The 23,838-nt window shown below is 36.6% G+C and overlaps 1 protein-coding gene across 2 annotated transcripts in view; it reads left to right on the top strand.

The window, feature by feature from the left end:
- LOC306879639 (inositol polyphosphate-4-phosphatase type I A-like) overlaps positions 1–14,952 on the top strand; it is a gene marked incomplete at its 5' end in the record, with an annotated part of 67,930 nt that extends 52,978 nt beyond the window's left edge. For both annotated transcript variants that reach the window (XM_079432768.1, XM_079432769.1), the window contains 12 exons: positions 2,994–3,125; positions 4,073–4,195; positions 4,340–4,467; positions 6,290–6,339; positions 6,599–6,618; positions 6,802–6,882; positions 9,867–9,925; positions 10,097–10,206; positions 10,800–10,951; positions 11,058–11,153; positions 11,290–11,478; positions 12,793–14,952. In XM_079432768.1, the coding sequence (XP_079288894.1) occupies positions 2,994–3,125; positions 4,073–4,195; positions 4,340–4,467; positions 6,290–6,339; positions 6,599–6,618; positions 6,802–6,882; positions 9,867–9,925; positions 10,097–10,206; positions 10,800–10,951; positions 11,058–11,153; positions 11,290–11,478; positions 12,793–13,077 (1,425 nt within the window). In that variant the 3' untranslated portion in view covers positions 13,078–14,952. The remainder of the gene's footprint in view (positions 1–2,993; positions 3,126–4,072; positions 4,196–4,339; positions 4,468–6,289; positions 6,340–6,598; positions 6,619–6,801; positions 6,883–9,866; positions 9,926–10,096; positions 10,207–10,799; positions 10,952–11,057; positions 11,154–11,289; positions 11,479–12,792) is intronic.
- Positions 14,953–23,838: the final 8,886 nt, after the last annotated feature.

Below are 23,838 nucleotides of genomic sequence, written 5' to 3'. Positions count from 1 at the left end.
ATATGAATCAGCAAGCATAATATTTAAGAAACTTTGTTTAATGTTATTAATAAATGTACATTCTATCTAGAAGTTGTTGAACTATGTAGTCTGTTCAGACATTGGTGTCAAAAAAAGTTCACGCAGAAGTTGCTAATAAATATTTCAATTATTTACAAAGAAATGGCAAGTAACACAGAGTTAAATGTGAAATTTTCAAGTAGAAAGACTGAAATAGTATTTTCTTCTAAAACATACTCCAATAATTTACTCTAGTAAACTTCGAGGGGGAATCATATTCAACACATACTTCAGTTTATGGCTAGTTTTACATATTTTACATAGCCTACTTCAAAATAGAAGTCTGGGAGAATTTATATTTATTTACTAATAAAATACAGATGCTTTTGAACCACATTCATTGCACTCTGCATTGCAAATCATGTGAAATTGTGGCTGTAAACCTTCTAAGCTTAATAAAATCTTAATTTAGTTAATGAGAAAATATCTGTTTGACTTCATTTTGGGCCATTGTCTGTCTTTATGACATTATATATGAATCTTTAAAGGCCCTCCAGAGTCATTCTTCAGCAAAAAGACTGTTATCTCGTCAAAATCAAGGATGAAAACCATTTTAATTTATTTATTTTTTTTCTCACAATCATCACTTCTGCGGTGAAAGATAAGCAAACTTGTGCATTTTTTGTTTCCCGAATCAGGCGTTTTGTGATTGGACTCACTGGCCTCAATTGGGTCCTTGCTGAAGTAAGCTTGTGCGGAGCGGCTGCCTTCAGGGAAAAAGTGTTTCGCCATAGGCAGCCTGCTGAAATTTTTTAGCCGACTGTGAGGCTTTTTCGCTCTCTCTCTGCCTCTCTAATGCGATATTGACCCGATCATTCTTTTCACTGACTTGAGCTAATGTTGTTTCCAAATTGGATTAACAGAATACAGCTTCCTAGCTTCACTTTGAGCAGATCTCTCATTAATTAGAAGATGATGTACTTGCTGGTTGGATCTTCTTTATTATCTTAAAAGGGGAAAGTGTGAATACCTTACAGTATATGTTTCTATTGAGCTGATAGGGATCAGGTGTTTCTCTCTTGAACATGATGGAGACGTCTGAGGACTTTATGGAGATTTCAGGTGAAAATGTTCAGGTTGTATATTGTGAAGTTTTTCATGGTCCTGAGAAACAAGCAGTGAAGGTATGTATGCTTAAAGGAAACTAGATATGTTGATGCTTGAGTTTTTCAGGGCTTTTTTTAAGAAGTATTTGTACTGTAAATTAAGTCTTTTTATTTGGAGTAGTTAATGAACTTTGTTCACAACTGATGGATGATAGATACTAACAAGGAGACACGTTGAAATTAATGTATGGCAGAAAAGGTGCTGGAAGCTCATAATTACACACATTTATAGTTTTTGCTTTAAGATAATTGTTTCGATCCAGCTGCAGATGATTTTTAAGATATGTAAGTTTCATTACTCTATTTTAGGAATCAGTATTTTTATATTTGTCTCAGGTAGTTACAGATACCTCAAGGTGAGAATCCGATGCCTCACAGTCCGAATCATTTTGATTCTGTATATGAAAATATGTGATGACTGATGTTTATCCATAAAATGCTGGGTAACATTTTACATTATCATATTTATGTTACACACAATAACAAAGTTTAATTAAAAATTACATATGAAACCAGGGTAAATTATTACATTGTTTATTACCTAGTAACTGTATATGTTGTTTTGTCATTTTTAAAGGCTATGTAATGTAGACTGTGAACAAAAGGAGCTTTCCTGAAGTCACCTTCAGCTCACAGGTGTATTTTTCTGTTTGCTTAAGAAGCATGTATCTCTATGGCTGACAGCTCTAGTAATAGAGGTACAGGTGGGGTTTTTTGCTGACCTGTGTTTGCAGCAGTCTGAATAGGAAAACATGAGTAGTACAGACAAATGAAAATCCAGCAGACCAGACCAATGTGAATAATGACCAAAGAAGATGGTCCAAGTGCATTGTAAAAAAAAAAAAAGAATTAGTGAAATTTACAATTTAAAAAAACAAACAGCAGCTGTGGTTGCCAGAACTTTACAGTGAAAAATATGGTAGCATTTTTACAGATTGACCTTAGATTTACTGTAAAAAAAAGTGTGTGTGTGTATATATATATAATGTATGTATGTTACTATGCTTAAGTACTAAAATCTGATTTAACCGTTATAAAAAGATACATAATGAGGTAAATAGTAATATACAGAAGGTGTACGGTGTCGTAAAACACAAAACACCATCCTGGTAATTCACATGACTCTAAAATAATGCAATGAACATTAATTTAACAGCATACGATGTAACCATAAACCCCAATGTGCATAACTGATAAGAAAAAACTTACCGTTAACCAATGAACAGGTTTTTACCATAGCATATTTACATTCTTTTAACATTAAAATTATGATTATATTTTACTGTGTGGATGGTCTGATCTTTTTTTATACACGCATGTTGTCAAAATGTGTCTTTGGAGAGCCAGTTTCAGGTAAATCTCTTTTCTGTGTCATTCTCATATTTGGACATTGGGTGTCATTTTTCCACTTTTGTACCATTGTGACAGTCTACTTCAAGGTTGTGCAAGGTTTCTTAAACCCGAAACGATCATTATACAATTTTTCATGAGAATTTTGTTTTACCCTATTTCTGACCTGTGAGATTAAACAGTTTTTGATAGTCCACTTTTAAGACATCTCTATGTAAATTTCCTCAGTTATGATTTGTTCCACTTAGTGGGATATTTCAGTCGGCCATTCATCAGGGCGTGCCAAGTATTTGAATACCGAATAAATATTGACATGCCAGAGGTCATATGTTTATGTGCTGAAATTTTGCGGTTTTAGTAACTGTTCTGATTGGGCCGAGCAAGAAAAATGCCTTTTTTTTTTTGACTCGCCTCTTTTAAAAGCCATGACCAGACTGCATGCATGTAAGTAATGTAGTATGTGCTATCTGTTCACAGGGTTCAGCTGATTCCTACACTAGCAGGCCGTCTGATTCAGATGTGTCGTTGGAGGAGGAGAGGCCGGAGGGGGGTAGTCAGGGCCGGCAGGAGCAAGAACAACAGGCTACACTGCAGCTGGAGAGGGCAAAGGTCAGAGCCGACACAAACCACACTTACTACATATTAATAAAATATATGGAGCTTATCATATTCAACACATACTTCAGTACACAACAGTATACAGTGCTTATTTACTGGTATGTATCAGGTTACATTTGATTTTAAGATCATGAGCTTAATAGCCTTATACATTCTGATATAAATGATTATTTTTGCAGTAATAAAAATAATGTGTCTTAATCGTATTTGATATTATATTAGTGTTTATTTATTAAAATATTAACATATGTCTGTTTTTTTTAAATCTCATTATTTTACTGTTTACTTTTAAGATGCACATGAGTATATGCATCGTTCATATTATTTACAACAGTTATTTTTCCTAATTGTTTTTTTATTATTAAAACATAAATGAAAAATTCTGGTAACACTTTACTTAAAGCCTTTATGTATAATGATTTATAAAAGTAGTTTTAATGCATTAATTATGCCTTGTAATGCACCTTATAATGCATTGTAAAATCTCATGAATAACTGTAACCACAGTTAATACATTATAACCCTTATCAGTTCATTTTTACACTGTGCATTTTAAATTGAGATATAATGATTTACGGCAAGATATAATGTATTACAATGCACATTATGAATAATTATAATGCATTGTACCCTTTAATAACCCTTTGTAATGCATTATAAATAAAAGCTTTAAGTAAAGTGTTACCAAAATTCCAGCATAGCAGGTTAGACACAAGCTATAACAGTGTGGACAGTGCATATTTATAATATGAGTACAACTAAATGTAAAATTCAGATGTCTAACTTATTGTTTTATAATCACTCCACTGAGTCAATGAGGAGGACTAGAACAAGGTGTACATTAAGTGTGTAAAATGGCTTTTTATATATATCATTTTTTACATTTTTGTTTGTTTTTTAATTTTTTTTTTTTTTTTTTTTTAAACATCAACTTCCAGGCCAAAGCGGTGGCCTTTGCCGTAAAAACAAATGTCAGTTACTGTGGTGCGCTGGATGAAGATGTGCCTGTGCCAGGAACTGCCATCTCATTTGATCCGAAAGACTTCCTGCACATCAAAGAGGTACTGTGGCCTGCTGGCCCATTAGTGAACAGGTCACTGCTGGTTCAGATTCACTGATGACTTTGAATACAGAAAAATGCTAAGAGGGGATAAAGTTTTTCCCAGCTTTTATTTCTTTTGTGCTTTTCTGTGCTCCATATGCAGAAGTTTAATAATGACTGGTGGATTGGGAGGCTGGTGAAAGAAGGCTGTGAGATTGGTTTTATCCCCAGTCCCCTGAAGCTGGAGAATATCAGAGCACAGCTGGAACAGAAGAAAAGCCGTGTACAAGGGTAAGCAGACAGAGAACAGTACTTACCTAGGTGAATGGAGCATTTGATTTTCCACAACCACCTAGTCCTTAATATTCTGTCTGTTTATCAACCTGGCAATGAAATCTTGGATAGTTTTCCAAAAATGTGCACTACTACATATTTCTAGGCTAATTTTTATGTTATACAATATTTGATCCATTAATAAAAAGTTGTTTTTTGATGCCATTTCCATGTGTAGAAAACCAAATGCTATAGTTGCTATTCTATAGCTACAACAGATACTATAGCTTGTTGATAATACGATGCAGTAGAAAGATTCCATTCCAAAATGATATAAGGGTGGTGGGTTTCAAGAACAAAGATGGCATTATAAAGAAATTATAAAGAAAATTGACTTTTGACTCATTAAATCTGTGAGCATGGCATTGCTTGAAGTTAGAGGAAGTCCCAGATTAAACCGAGAAGGTATGGTGGGTTTGCATTTTTTAGTTTCACTCCAGATCAGAATTTTTCTCCAGTTGCCTGTTACTTTATGTAATCAGGACTGTTATCTTGGCCAGAAACATTATGACTTGAATTTGACCCCGGATTGTACATTTATCACAGTTCACTGTTCTTTCACTGCTGCTCATAATCATCATGTCTTAGCTACAGAAATCCAGAACCAGAGCCAGACTTTTGAGTATCGACATAAAGTCCAGTCTACAGTGCAGTTTATTCTGGCCAAAAACTATCCACTTAAACTGACTGTCTGAAAAAGTAAAGCGTCCATGTGTTTTTTGTTTTGTGTGTTGTATTGTATGTTGTTTTGTTTTGTGTGACATTTAAAGACAGAAAAAAATATTAACTGATACAAGAGTTAAAGAGAGAGTAACAAAACAGTAATTAGATGTTGGTGCCACATTCTCTGCAAGCAGTTGTAGAACTGGCACTGAAGAAATACATTTTATGGTAAGAATTAGTAATAAATATAGATTTTTTTTTTCGTGGACATAAATGAAACATATACATTTTTAAAGTGTCTCAGCTGAATATCTTTCAAAGATTCAGTGCTATGAACTTCACAAACCTTGTTCATTGTAGCAGCCTGGTACTACACTTGATTGGCTCAGTGACTCTCCTCTCCACCTGTAGCTGGTGTGTGGTGAGCGCATTGGCGCCGTTGTGCTGTGGCTGCCGTCGCATCATCCAAGTGGATGGTGGTTGAGGAGAGACCCCCCCCCCCCCACACACACACACGTGATTGTAAAGCGCTTTGGGTGTACAGCAATACACAATAAGGCGCTATATAAATGCATCATTCATTCATTCTTATACTATAAACAAGCTTCTCTTTTTACAGGTAGACTTATAAAAATGTTTGCAACTACTAGGAAACCAATTAGATTTGAGCTTACAATTTTGGAGAGTTCTTGTCATTTTAGTAATATTCATCAAATGGTCCATGGGTCTGAGGCTGAGGCTACCAGATGAGAGACTCAGTATCAAATTATGAGACAATTTACTTGAAACTTGAAATGATCCAAAAAATACAAAATTGTGAGATTGTTTGACATTTGATTTGTTGAAAACTGGGGAAGTTAGGTTGACACCAGCTCGCAGTTTGAAATCGGATGACTGACCCTCAAACCCAGGTGACTATCGATAACAATTCTACATGTAGCATCAATTCATGGACATTGACATAGAATCAGTGTGAGTTGGACCAGGTTTTGTGCATTAGCTATTAGAGATTATAGTATTAAATATAGAGATTTAGAGAGTAGTCCCGCTTGTGTGTGTAGACACAATGACTAAAAATGTTCTATCTCTGTCTCTGTTTGTCTGCTCATTTCTTTAGTAAGTCCAGTGGAAGCTCCTCCTCCAGTTTGGGGGATGTGATGTCATCAGGTGAGCTAATGAGCTGTTGGGGCGGGGCTTTATGAGATGGGGGTGGGGTTACAGGAATCACCCCGAAAAAACGGAATCGTAGGCAATTCATCAGTGGATGATTTTACTTCAACACTGTCCTGCGTAAGGCTAAAGATCAAACAAGCAGCTTGTTGTGAACATGGGGCAGTGGACCATGAATGACTTGAATGGCTATCTCACATTTGAAGAACTTGATGATACTTTATTCTGACTTCCCTTCTTTTTCCTCTTTTTACAGGCAAGCAGAAACAGAAAGTGGTAAGTGTGTCTACAGGATGGAAGAATCGTCACCTAACCATCTTGTCCACTCATTGAAGAGATATATTTCTGCCACCACTGTCCTAAACACAAATTTGTCTCTACACTCATTCTTCAAAACGACACTCATTGTGACGTACTTTGACTATGCTGTGCTTTATTTACCTACGATCTCATCTGCAGACTGAACATGTGACTCCCTATGACGTTGTGCCTTCCATGAGGCCTGTGGTGCTGGTTGGTCCATCGCTGAAAGGATATGAGGTGGGTTGTCTCAAATGATGCGGAGGCGTTTCGCCGTCAAACCTTTCTTTGCAAAAGCGTTTTTCTGGCAACAACAGAAACCCTTCTGTTGTTGCCAGAAAAACGCTTTTGCAAAGAAAGATCTGGACAGTTTTTACAGGTGAATCAGCGAGTTCATCATAAAATAGAAAATTCCTCCTTCAAGGCTGAAGAGCTGGCGTTCTTTGTTTATGACTGGCTGCGTGTCTGTGTGTGCGCATTTTGGGTTATTGATACCAGCAAAATATAATATCTATTCCAGTCTCTTCACACAGAGAAAACAAAAACATACTCCTCCTCTCCGCCGTCCCGTTACCATGGCAACAACCTTCCGGGGTCCAAGAGACGTCAGTGCTAGAAAGTAGAGCACGGTTTGAAATTAGAAAGAGACAGAAAAGGGAGAGAAGAACATGAACAGTGATGAAGGGAAGGAATCTGTGAGAGAAAAAATGAAGGCATGCGAGAGACAAAGATGAGGCGAGACAGTGAAACAGAGAAAGTAAATAAAGAAAACGGATACAGTAACTAGATACAGATTGTTTTTTTTTATTATTAATATTTTTGTAAGGATTTCATTTAAGAAGCTGCTTGGTATATAAATTACAGTGAGGCTTGTTTTATTGAGACTAAGTAAGTTTATGAGTTGATGAGGCAGGAGTTTTGTCCTTAAAATTAAATTGAATCTTTAGCTCTGTTCCAAAAACTGCCTCACTCCCTACAGGTGCAATAAGTGACCAGTATGGAACAATATATGTGACCAATTTGGACTGCAATTAACATAGTAGAACAATCGGGTTCTAGAAGTAAATCCCATTCATTTTCTTAATAGGGAACAATAACTCATAAACCTTTAAAGACAGACTTACTGTGAGCTGTGAGATTGTTGATCGATGGTATATGCTTTTGTTCAAGCCATCAGCCCACATTATTTCAACTGAGAAGAATTCCTGGTGAATTCTTTTTGTATGTATAAATAAATAGTTGTATACGTTTTAACTCTGTGATGTCCTTTGCAATGCCTCATGGGATTGTAGTCTTTTCCTTGATTAAAGGTAAAGCTAAGTTTTCAACTTTTTCTGTGATTTGTTTCAAATCAAAATTTGTAATGTTGGGATTCTCCTTGTAGCTGCTTGGTTTGGTTTATAGCTCATAACTCTTAAACAAAGACATTTTTAAAATACTTAAGAAAAATGAATGGGAAAAGTACTTCCGGAAACCAAATAAGCTGGCACTGTTGCTCTGTATTTCAGTGGAGTTTGGCGTTAACATGTTGCTAAGGTACAGCACAATACCCTAATAAGCATAAACATAAATATTGTTTTAGAATAGATCAAATATTATTGTTTAAATATGAGGCATTGTTTAAATATGAATTACAGTGGGGGGGAAATAATTTGATCCCCTGCTAATTTTGTACGTTTGCCCACTGACAAAGAAAGGATCAGTCTATAATTTTAATGGTAGGTTTATTTGAACAGTGAGAGACAGAATAACAACAACAAAAAATTCAAAAAAAGTTATAAATTGATTTGCAGATAGTCAAATAAGTATTTGATTCCCCTATCAATCAGCAAGATTTCTGGCTCCCAAGTGTGTTTTATACAGGTAAGGAGCTGAGATTAGGCGCACTCTCTTAAAGGGAGTGCTCCTAATCTCAGTTTGTTACCTGTATAAAAGACACCTGTCCACAGAAGCAATCAATCAGATTTCAAACTCTCCACCATGGCCAAGACCAAAGAGCTGTCCAAGGATGTCAGGGACAAGATTGTTGACCTACACAAGGCTGGAATGGGATACAAGACCATCGCCAAGCAGCTTGGTGAGAAGGTGACAACAGTTGGTGCGATTATTCGCAAATAGAAGAAACACAAAATAACTGTCAATCTCCCTCGGACTGGGTCTCCATGCAAGATCTCACCTCGTGGAGTTTCAATGATCATGAGAACGATGAGGAATCAGCCCAGAACTACACGGGAGGATCTTGTCAATGATCTAAAGGCAGCTGGGACCATAGTCACCAAGAAAACAATTGAAGGACTGAAATCCTGCAGCGCCCGCAAGGTCCCTCTGCTTAAGAAAGCACATGTACAGCCCGTCTGAAGTTTGCCAATGATTCAGAGGAGAACTGGGTGAAAGTTTTGTGGTCAGATGAGACCAAAATTGAACTCTTTGGCATTAACTCAACTCGCCGTGTTTGGAGGAGGAGGAATGCTGCCCATGACCCTAAGAACACCATCCCCACCGTCAAACATGGAGGTGGAAAAATTCTGCTTTGGGGGTGTTTTTCTGTTAAGGGGACAGGACAACTGCACCGCATCAAAGGAACGATGGACGGGGCATGTACCGTCAGGGCCAGGGCATTGAAAATAGGTCGTGGATGGGTATTCCAGCATGACAATGACCCAAAACACACAGCCAAGGCAACAAAGGAGTGGCTCAAGAAGTACCTAGCCAGTCTCCAGACCTTAATCCCATAGAAAATCTGTGGAGGGAGCTGAAGGTTCGAGTTGTCAAACGTCAGCCTCGAAACCTTAATGACTTGGAGAGGATCTGCAAAGAGGAGTGGGACAAAATCCCTCCTGAGATGTGCGCAAACCTGGTGGCCAACTACAAGAAACGTCTGACCTCTGTGATTGCCAACAAGGGTTTTGCCACAAAGTACTAAGTCATGTTTTGTTAAGGGGTCAAATACTTATCTGACTCATTAAAATGCAAATCAATTTATAACTTTTTTGAAATGCGTTTTTCTGAATTGTTTTGTTGTTATTCTGTCACTCACTGTTCAAATAAACCTACCATTAAAATTAAAGACTGATCATTTCTTTGTCAGTGGGCAAAAGTACAAAATCAGCAGGGGGGGTCAAATCATTATATGAATTTATCATGTAAAGTGATTTAAATACACTATTAATCACATTTTAGTCATTCTAAATCACATTCAAATACACTTTATATCTTTTGTACAGGTCACTGATATGATGCAGAAAGCTCTTTTTGACTTCTTGAAACACCGGTTTGATGGCAGGTAAGTAACAAAAGTGGTTTATAGATGATTACACCGTCATTTCATCATGTTCCTGCACAACACAGAGAAATGTATAATACAGACTAATTTGTTAAAAAGAAGACAGGGTGGCTTATATGTTATAATGAAATATTTTCACTGCAGCTAACTATTATGTATTCTTTGTCCTAGGATAACTATCACGCGTGTGACGGCAGATATCTCACTGGCAAAGAGATCAGTGCTTAACAATCCCAGCAAGAGAGCCATTATTGAGCGCTCAAATACCAGATCCAGCCTTGGTAAGACAGAGAGAGCCAAAACATGCCTCGCAGAGGGTTATTAAAAAGAAGTATTCCAGGTTAAATTCAATTTCTGTTGCCTGTATCTGAGGCATGTAATCAGTTACCACAGAAAATAATTTGGACTTGTTCGTCAGTTTATAAATTCAAGGAAATCCATCTGTACAGTAATGTATTACGAAGTCTGTGGTTATAAGTGTACAGGAAGGTTTAAAAGAAAAAATGTGAGACTGAATTTTTAATCCACTGACATAAATTTGTATGTTGAAAACAAATATTGATATTTAAGATGAAAAATTGTGTAAATTTCTCATTGGCTGAATGTAAAGTTTCAGTTTGTAAAGTTTTCTTTAGGTTTTTTTTTTTTTTAAATTAGAAGTAGCTATGCCTATGACTTCCACTATATACGACTACAAATATTGTACCTTTTTTTTTTTGGAAACTGGTTGTATTTAACCTAGAATATTCCTTTGATCTGACATATTGCCATCAAATGCAATATCAAAATCAGCCACTTCCAAGTCCTGATTGTTTTTGTTCTATTAGTGTGCAAACTGTAGACTGATAACTCTTTGTGTGATATACATGTACAGCTGAGGTACAGAGTGAGATTGAGCGCATATTTGAACTAGCTCGCTCGCTCCAGCTGGTTGTGTTGGACGCAGACACCATCAACCATCCTGCTCAGCTGATGAAGACTTCACTAGCACCCATTATCGTCCATGTCAAAGTGTCCTCGCCAAAGGTGTGACATTCAGAGACACTCGTGTCATGGTTTTAGTGTTTCATTAGAGAAAGACCAATCAAAATCTGATTGATCTTGCCTTGTAACCAACTCTTCTGTCCTGTAGGTCCTCCAGCGGCTCATCAAATCTAGAGGAAAGTCACAGAGTAAACACCTCAATGTACAGCTCGTAGCCGCAGATAAACTAGCACAGTGTCCTCCGGTGCGTCTTCTCGAACACAAACATCAACACACCTGTGAAAGAAAACTACAGAAATTATTCCAGTTTTGCACACTTTTAACATAGTCTTATGTGTTTCTGTCTGATATGGCTGTGTATATGTGTCCCTCTTTAATAGGAGATGTTTGACATCATCTTGGATGAGAATCAATTGGAAGACGCATGTGAGCACCTGGCTGAGTATCTTGAGGCGTACTGGAAGGCAACCCACACCTCCAGCAGTACCCCACTCAACCCTCTACTGGGCAGAAACCTCGGCCCCGCTGCCCTGGCCCCTTACACTACGTCTGCCATATCTGGCTTGCAGGTGTGTAATCACACACAAACACTACACATATAAGTATTTATAAGGTGTTTATAGACTTCTCAATCAATACCAAGATATTTGGTCAAAACTTTTATGAATGTTTAAAGCTAAATCAAAAGTCAGTGAGATTAACCAATGTGTCTTGATTGGTTAATCATTGGTTCATTTTAAATAGTCCTGTGTTGTGTTTAAAGTTTTATACAAATATTCACTTTATTCTTCATAAAATCTGATATAATAATTAGAAACATTATTAGCAAAATGTTGTATAAATTTTTTTTTTTTATTCAAAATATAAATATTTTGTAACAATGCAAATACTGATCCCAAACTGAACGGTAGTGTATATTGTTACAAAAAATTCTGTTTTGAATAAATGCTGTTTTTTTTTTTTTTTACTTTCCAACATTGATATTAAATCAGCATATTAGAATGATTTCTGAAGGATCATGTGGCACTGAAGACTGGAGTAATGGCTGATGAAAAATCAGCTTTTCCACCACAGCAATAAATTATTGTTTAAGCATATTAAAATAGATTTTTATTTTATAATATATCACAATTTTACTTTTTTTACTGTATTTTTCAAAATCGAATACATGCAGCCTTGATGAGCATAAGACACTAAAAACATCTTGCTGATCACAAACTTTTGAACGGTAGTGTTTAATACATACATATTACTATTTAAAAGTCGGTTCAATACTTTTTTTAGAGGTTTTTGAAAAGTCTCTTATGCTCATCAAGGCTTCATTTGTTTGATCAAAAAAGAATGGTTCAAACAGTAATATTGTCAAATATTATTACTTTAACTGTTTTCTGTTTTTATTTATTGTAAATTGAAATTTATTCCTGTGATGGCAAAGCTGATTTTTTTTTCAGGGTTGTTTAATGAAAAGAAATTTTAAAAGAATAGCGTTTATTTGAAATTGTAATCTTTTGTAACATTACATATGTCTTTACTGTTACTTTTGACCAGCTTAATGCATTCTTGCTAAATGTATTATTTTCTTTACAAATAAAGGTCACACCTTTATTTTAAGGTCCAATTCTCGCTATTAACAAACCATTATTTGCGACTTAGTTGTTAAGTTTAGGTATTGGGTAGGATTAGGGATGTAGTATATGGTCATGCAGAACATGTGCTTTATAAGTACTAATAAACAACATGTATGTTAAAAATAGGCAAGCTTATGAGCAGCTAGTTAATAGTGAGAATTGGTCCCTATTACCAAAAGAAACAAAAAACGGTGGTGCTTATATTAAAACTAGTGCAGGCTCTTACTTTATGTGGTACTTTATGTGGTACATCAGAACCAACAGGGGCAAAAAACACGGCATGCCAACCACACCGGGGACCACTCCATCCCCAACGAACGGCGCAACCTGATGACCTCAGATGAGAACTACCATAACGAACGAGCGCACAAGGGACGGAACCGGGGCTCCTCTGGCTCGCAGCACGGCGGCAGCGGTCGAGACCACCACTACATGGAAGAGCAGCAGGGCTACCAGGACCCCTACCAGGACACCTACAAGCCCCACCGCAACCGCAGTTCCCCAGGCAGCTACAGCCAGGACTCACGACACCGGCTCTGAGCCACCCTGCCCCGTTTCGTTCTCCAAGCCTGAGCCACAGAGCCTCTGAGCCAAGATGGCTTCTGTCCAGAATTGTATACATCTTCCATTACATTTTCTTTTTGTTAGAGCTACAAATCATAAACTGTTTAACCCCTCCTGAACCTTTGCCATCTGACCAAAGCCTGCATTTCCATCTGCTTATACAAGGCTCATCGTGTCTGCCTGGGAAAAGGGAACCTTTCGACATGAAACGTTACAGTGGTTATGCTTTAACATGTTAATATGCTTGTTGATTTTTTGTTTTTTGTCGATTGTGTTGCAAAAGGGCAGGTTTTACTTCTACCAAGCAACCATTTAACTTCAAAACCGAATGACTGGTTGGTCCTTAAAAGCAAATATTCTGTGAAGCTAGCAATGGCCGAGAATCAGAGAGTTTTAAAGGGTGTATACAGGATCCCTGAGAACTGAACAAGGAGCTCAGTTAGTCTTTGTCATTATTGCCAGCATGTTACCTGACCGCATGCTTCCCCTGTCATTAGTGCATAACTTGAGCGGACATAGGATGATGCTGTGATCATTGCCCATAAGCAGAACCCCGAGAAAGTGGCTGACAAACTGGAACATTTCAATAACGCAACACAAACCTACTGCCAGCTGTCTTTTCTTACAGAAATAGAATCTTAAATACCATGATCTTGGAGTTTTCCAAAGCCTCGAAATCCTAGGCGGTAGAATTTCCACATAACTTCTGCCGTAAACAGCAGGAATCTTAGATTCAGCCACAGACAGCCAATCATCTGTGCAGGTTAGCTTGGTGCACTGCACTCTAGCCCATGGACTCATTTCTTACCAGGCATTATTTTCTAGTTAGGAAAACAGCTTAAAGAGATGCATAACATATGAATGCTGAACAAAAGTGTTGCTGTGATCTAGTCCTCGGTAGAGTTAGCAAGCATTGACATCTTATGATTAGTTTTCGTCATTTAAACGCTGAAATTAAGGCACTTTTGGTACATTGTAATTTAAATGGCTCTAAAGGCTTGGTGTCTATAAAAAAAAGAACATTTTTCTCATCACTACATGTAACTCTAGGATGAACAGGTCAATTTAGTTCTGATACTTTAGGAGTGATTGGCACCCTGCGCTCCACCCTGCCAACTGGAGCTGCCATATCTCAAAAGCTACAGACTAAACCCGACCCCTAAAGTGTCGTTCTTCTACTTATACGTTTTCAGTGCGAAAGGGACTGGCAAGAGGACAAGTAGATCCTCAACATATGGAAGCAGTTCAGACCTGGACCTGAAACTTACCAACCCAAGGCCTTGGCAAACCATGGATTTCCTCGCCTGCATATTCTCGCCTTATTGATTTATGCTAGTTTGTGCATTTTCAAAATAATACATTTTAAAGAAAAAATCAACTCGGAAAAACTAAGGACCGCAACGAGTACATTCTGTATGCATTTGTCTATGAGCATGCTTCTCTGTTAATTATATAATGAGGATGAATGAACATGAGGAATTTGGCAGTCGATGCCCATTTGACTAAACAAAAAAATTCATCTCTGAATTTGCTGCCTGAGACAATCAGATGGAATTCTCTGTAAAACCGGAACGTTGTTCATCTCCTCCCATCATCCTGCCCTCTCCCGTTTCACAGCAGCTTCATCTGAGCTCCAGATAAAAGAATAAAAATGTCCATTTTTCCTTTTTTTGTGAAAGTTGAAAATTAAAGATGGAATTGCAAAAATGCATGCATATCATTTTAATTTATAACAAATTTGAAAGAAAACATGTTTTATGGAATATAATTGTGTAAAAGGCAAATCTAGCAGTATTTGAGTTATTTTACAAAAAAGAAAAGAAGAAAAAATAAATGGTCATTTTGAAACTGTCATATTTATTTATTCATTGTAGACTTGTTGGAGCCATTGGATTATTGGCATTACAAAGGCCATGATCACACCACAGTAAGATGGAAGACTATTAAAACAGGCGCATTTTGAAAAGCTGATTTAAAAGTAAATTTCTGTGTGATTTTAAATGTCAAAAAAGATTGCATTGTACCATCTCGAGCTAAAAGCAATTTAATGCTGATATTTGTACAAAGAGCTCCATCAACAAATGTTTACTGTACAAAATCATGGTAACAGGGTTAACAGAAATAGATATCCCCTTGGCCTTACATAGGAAAATACAGAAAATTAATAAAAAGACAAAGAATGTTACTACGGTGTGTGTGTGTGCGCGTGTGCGCACGCGCGCGTGACCACTGTGTAACCGAATAAAAATGGAGCAGAATAGGCTGTAACAAAACAAAGCTGCCATCAGCTATTAAAAAGCAATTCAGCAATTACGCTGCTGAAGGACACAGGAGACTAAACAATGTATTCCTGTGGAAGTGGAACATTATCCCCCGGTTTCACAGACAAGTCCTCGACTAAAATGTAAGTATAAGCTGTTTTAACTGAAATTAAACTTGCACTGACTGATCTTAAAATATATTAGTGCCTTTGTTTTGTCTCAAGATGCACACCAGTAATGTTTTTTTCTAAGTATATTTATAAAAATCACTTAAATGTCCTAACTGAACTATGGCCTAATCCTGGTTTAGTCTAAGCCCTGTCTCTGAAACCGGGCCTATACGGTTTTTTTTAAGGCACTGAATTTCGGCGTTCTTGCCTCTTGATGGCATATGGATCACTTTCTTTTTTTTACTGATCATCTTAAAAATTAAAAAGAAAGGCAATGAAACCTTTAAAAAAATATCTAATGTGACAGTTGGCACAGAAATATCAAATCGTATTTGCAGGGAATGCAATACTAAAACGTTTGGACTCTGAATGAGCAAGTGATGTCAACATTTTCATTTTTGGGTGAGCTATCCCTTTAAGGTTCATTACTGTTTCAAAACTATTTCAGGATGCACCTCTTTGAGAGAATGTCCAAAGTGTGCAGAACTGCATCTACACAACAGATGGCGACTCTGAGGAGCAACTAAATAAACGTACAAAACTTCATTACTACTTTTATGACTGCATAAGTATTATTATTAAAAAAAAAATAGGCTAATAATAATAATCAGATGTGTCCAACCTTGGACTGTATGTCAAGATGTAGCATTGCAGTGGCTTTCTGACAACGCAGATCACGCAACCTCAAAAAGTTCTCACTAAAAGCATTTCTTGGTATAAACAGTAGGGAGCGGTATTGTCCTGAATCTCGCCGATGACCCTCAGCAACCTCTTCAATCTAGATTAAAGGCACTTTGTAGTGTAGAATGCTTTAAAGACTCAGTTGGACAGAGTGTTCCCTTTGTAGCTTTGAGAACCTAGACATCATGTGTTTAACATGTTTACAAATATAACATTACTTCAATATTACGACCTTGGTTCATCCAGCTTGTTTATCAGTCTGACAGAAACATCCCCCATTTCTGGGAGCCGTTGAAGAGGTTGAAGTTCTGGCTAAAGAACGGATTACATTTCTCTGGCTTTGGATATTCTTTAATAGGTTTTGTCATGTGAGGAAATAACAATAGCACTGTGACGCTAATCAGCTGTTTAATGCACAACACTTTAAAATAAGTGCTTTTGGATTTGCTTATTTCATCAACACCTACTTTTTAAGGAAAGTGTTCTTTGTGGTTGCCAGGCAACATTCAATTTTCCCTCTTCATTGAATGAGATGGTTAGTGCTCATAATAGAAATGGCCACATGGATAAAGCTGCATCACGAAAAATGACACAATCAGCGTTTTATTATAGTACAAGACTAGTGGATGTAAATTGGGACATATTAATAAAAGTTTTACTGGATTAAAAAACAACAATAAACAACTTGTATACTTCACTTCATAAGGGTACATTTATTTGATCATAAAAACAGTAATATTGTAAAATATTTTTACAATTTAAAAATAACCGTTTTCTATTTTAATATATTTTGAAATAACAATACATAATGAGTTGGTGCTCAAGAAACATTTATTATTAGTAGTATCAATGTTGAAAACTGTTGTGTCTTTTTTATGGAAACCCTGATCCATTTTTTCAGGATTCATTGATGAATAGAACTTTCGAAAGAACATTTATTTGAAATATAAATCTTTTGTAAATATCAATTGAACCCATTTTTGCCAAACTAAATCTTACCAACTTCAGATGTTTGAACAGTATAGCGTAGATTCTGATGCTAAATAAAACTATGGTGAACAGATCAGAGCAGTTATATATAATTGCTTATAACAAGATTGTTATGCTGTATATATGAATCAGTTTTATAATCAGTGTTTTAAGAACTAGCAAATGACATGCAGAACATGGAGGGGTGCTTATAGATCCTCTAACTCTTCTTTGTTGGCAAAAGCAGCATAAACATTACATAAGCTGTGTTGCCTCCTCTCACTGACTTTGGCTCGAGGGAATGCTCATCCATCATCAAAAAAACATACCTAGCCTACTGGGCTGTAGCATGCTCTGTGTGGATCCATCCAAATCTTTTATTTTTAGCAGAGAGTTCTCTAAAATTAAGTCAAAAGTGAGATCAATTTTCATGCATCTTTTTGAGCAATATAGTCTAACATGGGGGGTCGGGTTCGATGTGAAACAGAGTTATATTTCAATGCATGTGCTATTATGAATGGAAAGTGTTATGTGAGCCTACAGGCACTAATAGAGAGATGGCAGTACAGCAACATAAGCACAGATGGTCACACATTTGGGTTTCATGATGAGTCCAGTCACCTCAACATGTGAGTAAAAAACCCAAGCCTGTTACCACATGTCCTCTCTCTGACTCTTTCTTTTTCTGCCTGGTTTACTGAGAGTAGACTTAAGAAGAATACATGTTATTTAGCCTTTGTCTGATTTTTTAGCGCTTGATGAAACATATATCTAAAGTCCATGGGGAGGTTTAAAAATATATTACTGTAAAGTTCAATGCAATATTTGCATTCAAACAGGGCTCAACGCAAGTAGGCTCAGTCGATTGCACTTACAGCATAATGTTGACTTTATGGATTCAAATAATAGGTTTTAACAGCTGCTTTGCTGCTTTGGAACTTTGGCCTCAGTTGTCTCTCTATTGCCATTTGTGGTTGAAACATAAAATTGCATGTCACTTGTGGAGTAGTTATTTAACATCAGTTAAGCTTGGGCACTGTGAATCTACCATGATCACTGCATCAAAGACAGAAATAAACATTTTAAACAAAGTATATATCAGAAAAATGTAATTTGAGAAATTAACTATCATGCATGGCGTTATGTGGGTTGGATCTTGTTTTAGTTGGCAAGAGTTCTATCACTTCCCTTTCTGACTCTTTGCAGTTTGAGGTTTTAAAAAGGTGATTCCCAAATGATCAACCCAGGTCTTCACTCATATATGTCTATGTTAAAAGCTTGCTAGCTGACTGGTTTAAACCATATCTACAACAACCGGACCTTCTTCTGTGTTTATGAACATGACAGAGAGACGCATCTTGTTAATATTATTACTGTAGTGAATCAGGATAAGGCACTAAAATGAATTTGATGTTTAAGTACTCACGCAGTACTGGAATTTTATTTATTTTTAGCCAAAAAAATCTTCTATAGTGCAACTTTCATGTGTTTTTGGAAATAAGAGTAAAACTTTACAATGAGTTTCAATTTGTTAACATTAGACATTAGTTAACATAAACTAACAATGAAAAATACGTCTAAAGCATTTATTAATCTTAGTTAATGTTGATTCCAGTATTTACTAATACAATATTAAAAAGAAAAGTTGTATATATTAATGTTAGTTAATGGACTTGAGCTAACATGGACTAACAATGAACAGTTGTAGTCTTATTAACTAATGTTAATAAAGATTAATAAATACTCTCAAATGTATTGCTCGTTGTTAGTTAATGTTAGTTAATACATTAAATATAGTTATCAAATGGAATATTGTAAATTGTTGCTAAAATAAGCTTCACATTTCTGCTTTTAAATCTTTTAAAAATGTACTTCTGTTACATTTGTCTTACCATAACCTTGACCTTTTTTTTAAAGCAAGCGAGAGATGAATCCCAAAGAAAATTTATGCCACACATGTTGTCAGTTATTAAACCCACAATAGTCCTTTAAGGCAAAAAACAGGTTGAAACCTGAAACTGAGACTGTGCAATCCACAATAAGTGAATATTATGATGTTTAAAGTTCACCCAGCATAATAGAATTTGCTGTGTTAACATGTTTCACGCTTGTGTCAATATGTGCCGTGAAGCAGGTAGACAAAGAACTGGCATTCTTCCACTAGACCCAATGTGTGATAAGATTTCAGTCATGTTACAGTCAAAATAACAGAGCATATAAAAATGGACACAGTTTGGAATGACCACGCACCTCAGTTAAAGGTCATTGGGTGTAATTATTCTTGTATTTGAGTAAAGTGTCAGCTAATAATTTTCTTTATCTCTAATGGCAGTAGGTCACGGGATTACTGACCTTCCATGCAAACCATCACAGTGATTGAATATTCAATGATGAAGTTTAAAAGGTTGACTACTTGATCAAGGATAACCACAATATGTGCGTGCGTGCATGTGTGTGTGTGTTGCTGATGGTCTAAAGGTCAGTGGAAATTTGACAGCATGCTGATGGCAGTCTGTTTTTTAAGACAGGATGTCTGCTATTTTATTGGACTCCTTTATTGTCATATTTCCTTATTTTTAATGTTTAAGTGATTATATCTTTCAGCACTGAGCTGCACTAGCATCTCTTACAAGTAACAAAATAATTGACTTTGCAGTTTTAGTTTGTTATGGCACAAAACATGCAACATGCTCTATAACAGATAAAGTGTTCTTTGTGGGTAAATGTTTGAGACCTTTACAAACCAATCACTGCCGTCTTTTATCAGAGGTGACCGTAACATCACCTCACCACAACTTCTCGCCTCTATTGAAAAGGTCACTTCACTGTAGACAGTATTCGTTTTTTACTCTTTTCTTCATCCATTTTTGTTCCTCCTCCTCTTCTCCTTCCTGGTCCACATGCCTATTTTTTCATTTCTCTCGTAGTGCGGAGAATAATGCAGAGCTGACATTTTCAGTGGCTTGCTCTGTTTCTTCCACCACATTGTAAAAAAGATCAAATAGCAACATCAAAACAACTTTGCGTCATTGGAGCACTGGCAGGTTATTGTGAAATGCCATCCGTCATCAGGGGCACACTGGTGGAGTGTGGCGAGGAACTTGTAAAAAGTGCCCTGTGCCAAGTGAAGAGTCCTAACAGAGGCGTTCTATGGCTTTCATCGAAATGGACAGTTGCGATCATTGCATTTATTTCTTAACAAGCACCTTTATGTGATATGCCTAACAAATTGGACGTTCAATAGTTTGTAATAACAGTCTGTGAAAGTATTCTCAAGGACTCAGTGGTGTCTTGCTAGTATAAAAATGTAAGTTAGGCATGAATGCCAAGCTTCAGAGACCACATAGTTGTGCAACACAGGTTTCAATGAGGAAAGGTAGGACTGTACTACCCGGGCAGGGCATTCAGTGTGCACTGTATGCTAAATTAAAAAAGAAAGACATCTGATTGCCATGTAGTTTTAGTAGCCACACTAAACACTATCTAGGTAACACTATCTTTTATCTATCGCAGACTTGCTTACGTACAATAAGTGCTGATATACGTACACTACAACATCACACATTATACTCCTTTTGGCTTAATAATTGTTCTACCAGTAGCTCTCAACTAGGAAAAAAAGGCAGTTTTTTTCACTCTGTGTGTCTGTTAGATGAGAGAAAGTACGCAATAACTAAAGATAAGTATTGCAATAACTAAGCTAAATGTATGGCAAGTCAAATTTTGTGTCCCCTTATTTTTTAAATGCAATGAAAATATGAAACCCATCTTGGAGAGATTAATTAGATATCTTACAGAAAAACAAATCTGAAAATGTCTGTAACCATGTTTTATTCTACATATTAAAATTATTAAAAAATAATAATAATTTGTTGATATTCTGTTTATTAAGAAAAAAAACATTTGAATCACTGTCAATAGTAAAATGTGCAGTTCTCACTCTTGAAGAAACTTTGTTAATTAAATCAAGGCCTTCATCAGATATTATTTTAATCACTAAAATATTCAGTTGTGCCCAACCCTGTTACAACATAAACATTCTTGTCAACTGACTTCCTTCAAGCTATTCAACCCTGTTACCCTATATTGTTACTGTTTATTTGTCAAAATAAAGCCTGTAACATGTTTTAATTTGTTCTTTTTACAAATTGTACAAATATGTAAAAATGTATATTTTCAGTTTCAGATGAATCAGTGTAAAAATTATTGATTAGCAATGTGCAAAGCAGAATGACTTAGTACATAAAATATAATTATAAATAAAAAACTAAATAAAGAAAAGGTTTATTAATAACTTCAAACCAACATGTGGTCCCAAACTATCTAGACCGTGATTTTTGTTAACCAATTTTAGAATGTATTACAACCTTTTACTTAGGATATAATGTGTTCGCTGATTTTTATTTCGAGAGAATAATGACAAATTACACAAATCAAGGTTTTAACTCCCGATGCCCCCCATATTAGCAAGGCAGCAAAAATTTATGTTCATAAAATTTAAAAAAAAGCTCTTTAAACTCTTTTTGAACAAAAAGATGTGCTTCTATGTGTTTTTTTTTTATCAGTCTGCATGCGTTGAACTCCCATCTCTCTTATGCTCCAGTTACCCTGAAGCTTGCTTAAAGCAAGCAGGCATAGCAGCGTTCAGACACATCGGCACGGCAGCTGGCCTACTTTGGTTTAGTCTATTAGCCAAAGCTGAGTTCCCACACACTCAATCAGCTTTGAGCTGCATTTGGGACAAAGGTTTTGGGGGAAGGGGTTGATGTTTCTAACAGAGGCTCTAACTCTTTTGGGGTAGCTGTTGGCCCTCCTGAGCTCCTGATCTCACTCTAAACACTGCTGGAGCCCTGTGGGCTTAATGTGTTTACTTGCATTTCCTACACCTACCTCATACTCCTCCCCCGGGCAGCCAACAGTCTCCCGCCCCAGCCAACACGGTGCCCTCCCCGACTTCATCAGCATGCGTGAAAACCAGCAGCTCTCAACACTAGACCGTTGGTGAGGGTGTAAATGGATTCAAATAGAGGAATGACAATGGAGATGGTGTGAAGAGACCGCCTCTGAAACACCCGATCCAGAAATGGAGTGATAGACAAGTGAGAGCTTGTACTGGCTATTGAAAAATCTGTTTGTCTGGCTATTCTTTGTTTTTAACAATAACCACCTCCCGGAAATGCCAGTCAACAGATTTACGCTTTCATATACAGCAATATTTTAAGCCACACAGTTATTTTAGGTGGTGGCACAACTAGGACATGTCTCATGCAGTTTATTTTAGTAGCATACAGTCATATTCATGAAGTAAAAAAGTGACATGCATCAGCTATTAAAACAACCAAAAACTTCAAAAAGTTTTTTTATATTATATGTCAAAGGTGTCTTTCTTGAACAATTGCTATGAGCGATTTGCATTTCTTTTGTCTTACGAAGCTATTTTTGCTTTGTGGGTCACTCTGCCTCATAGTAGTTCCATGAGTCAGCTCTGTTCTCTTTCTCTGGTGCTCTTTCTCTCTCTCATGACCAAGGTATCTCCATGGCTACAGGATCCTCAGAGGTTCAGGTTGCAGAAGTGGGTGTGCGGGTAGGTGTTAGCTGTAGCCGTGGTGAATAAGCCTGAGAAGACGCATTGAAAATGCAGAGAACACAGAGAAGTGATCATGAATTGGCTTGATTCAGATTCTTTAAACAGCTCCTCTTAACCCTGTTACAGTTTTAATGAACGTGACAGAAATGTAAAGCCCTGAATGAAAGGAAAAGAGACAAAAAGTGAATGGATGTCTGGACTAATTGCAATAGAAACTTTTTACAAGGTCACTTAGCCAAATTTTTAACTGATTACATTTTAGCATTTAGCAGATGCTTCTAAGCGACTTTACAATGGTGGAACATAAGTGTCAAAGAGCCAACAATATTCATTGTACACAATGCAAGATTTATTAGAAAACTATAGATTCAGAAACAAGCTAGAGCAGAGCTGGTTTAGATACTCTTAGTTTTATAGATTTTAGTCTCTCAATCATTCTCAGTGTTCTTCATAAAGTAAAACCTAACCCTGCATTTCACAGATTTATTTGAATCATTAAAAAAATGTCTTGTGTACTTATTATCTGTCTCATAAATGTCATTATTTTTACTGTCAAGCATTTGTGGTGCATTTATTTGATTAAATGCTTTCCTATCCCTTTACACACATTCACATAGCCACGCTCGTCCGTCATCAATCAAAGGGAGATTTTCGAAATTACAGCTTTGAATGAAAGAGAATCGTTCCCTTCAATTACAGGGAGCACTAGGCAATCACAGGTTTGATGTATCCTGTATAGCATGACACACCAGGGACAGTGAAATGAATTTAGCTCTCCCCGAAGAAGAAAACAAACACTGTGACTCACACTCAGCACAACAGCAGATCAAGGCTCTGTAACATATTAAGAGTCAATTAATAACATAGCCTACTGCTTTTCCGATCTCAGAGAAAAAGTTCAACCTCGGCATGAGTCAGAGATGAACGTTCATGAATAGAATGCTTATGACTCAACAGAAATGTGAAGTTGCTTTGGCTACAGCGTGCAGAAGAAGCAGATACGTTAGGTACTGCAGCATGGTGCCATTTGAGTTTAATTTAGAGCATATTGTTATATAATAGAGGCGTT

This window comes from Barbus barbus (genome assembly GCF_936440315.1).
Source record: "Barbus barbus genome assembly, chromosome: 13".
Lineage (NCBI taxonomy): Eukaryota > Metazoa > Chordata > Actinopteri > Cypriniformes > Cyprinidae > Barbus > Barbus barbus.
This window is presented reverse-complemented; position numbering and strand designations above follow the sequence as displayed.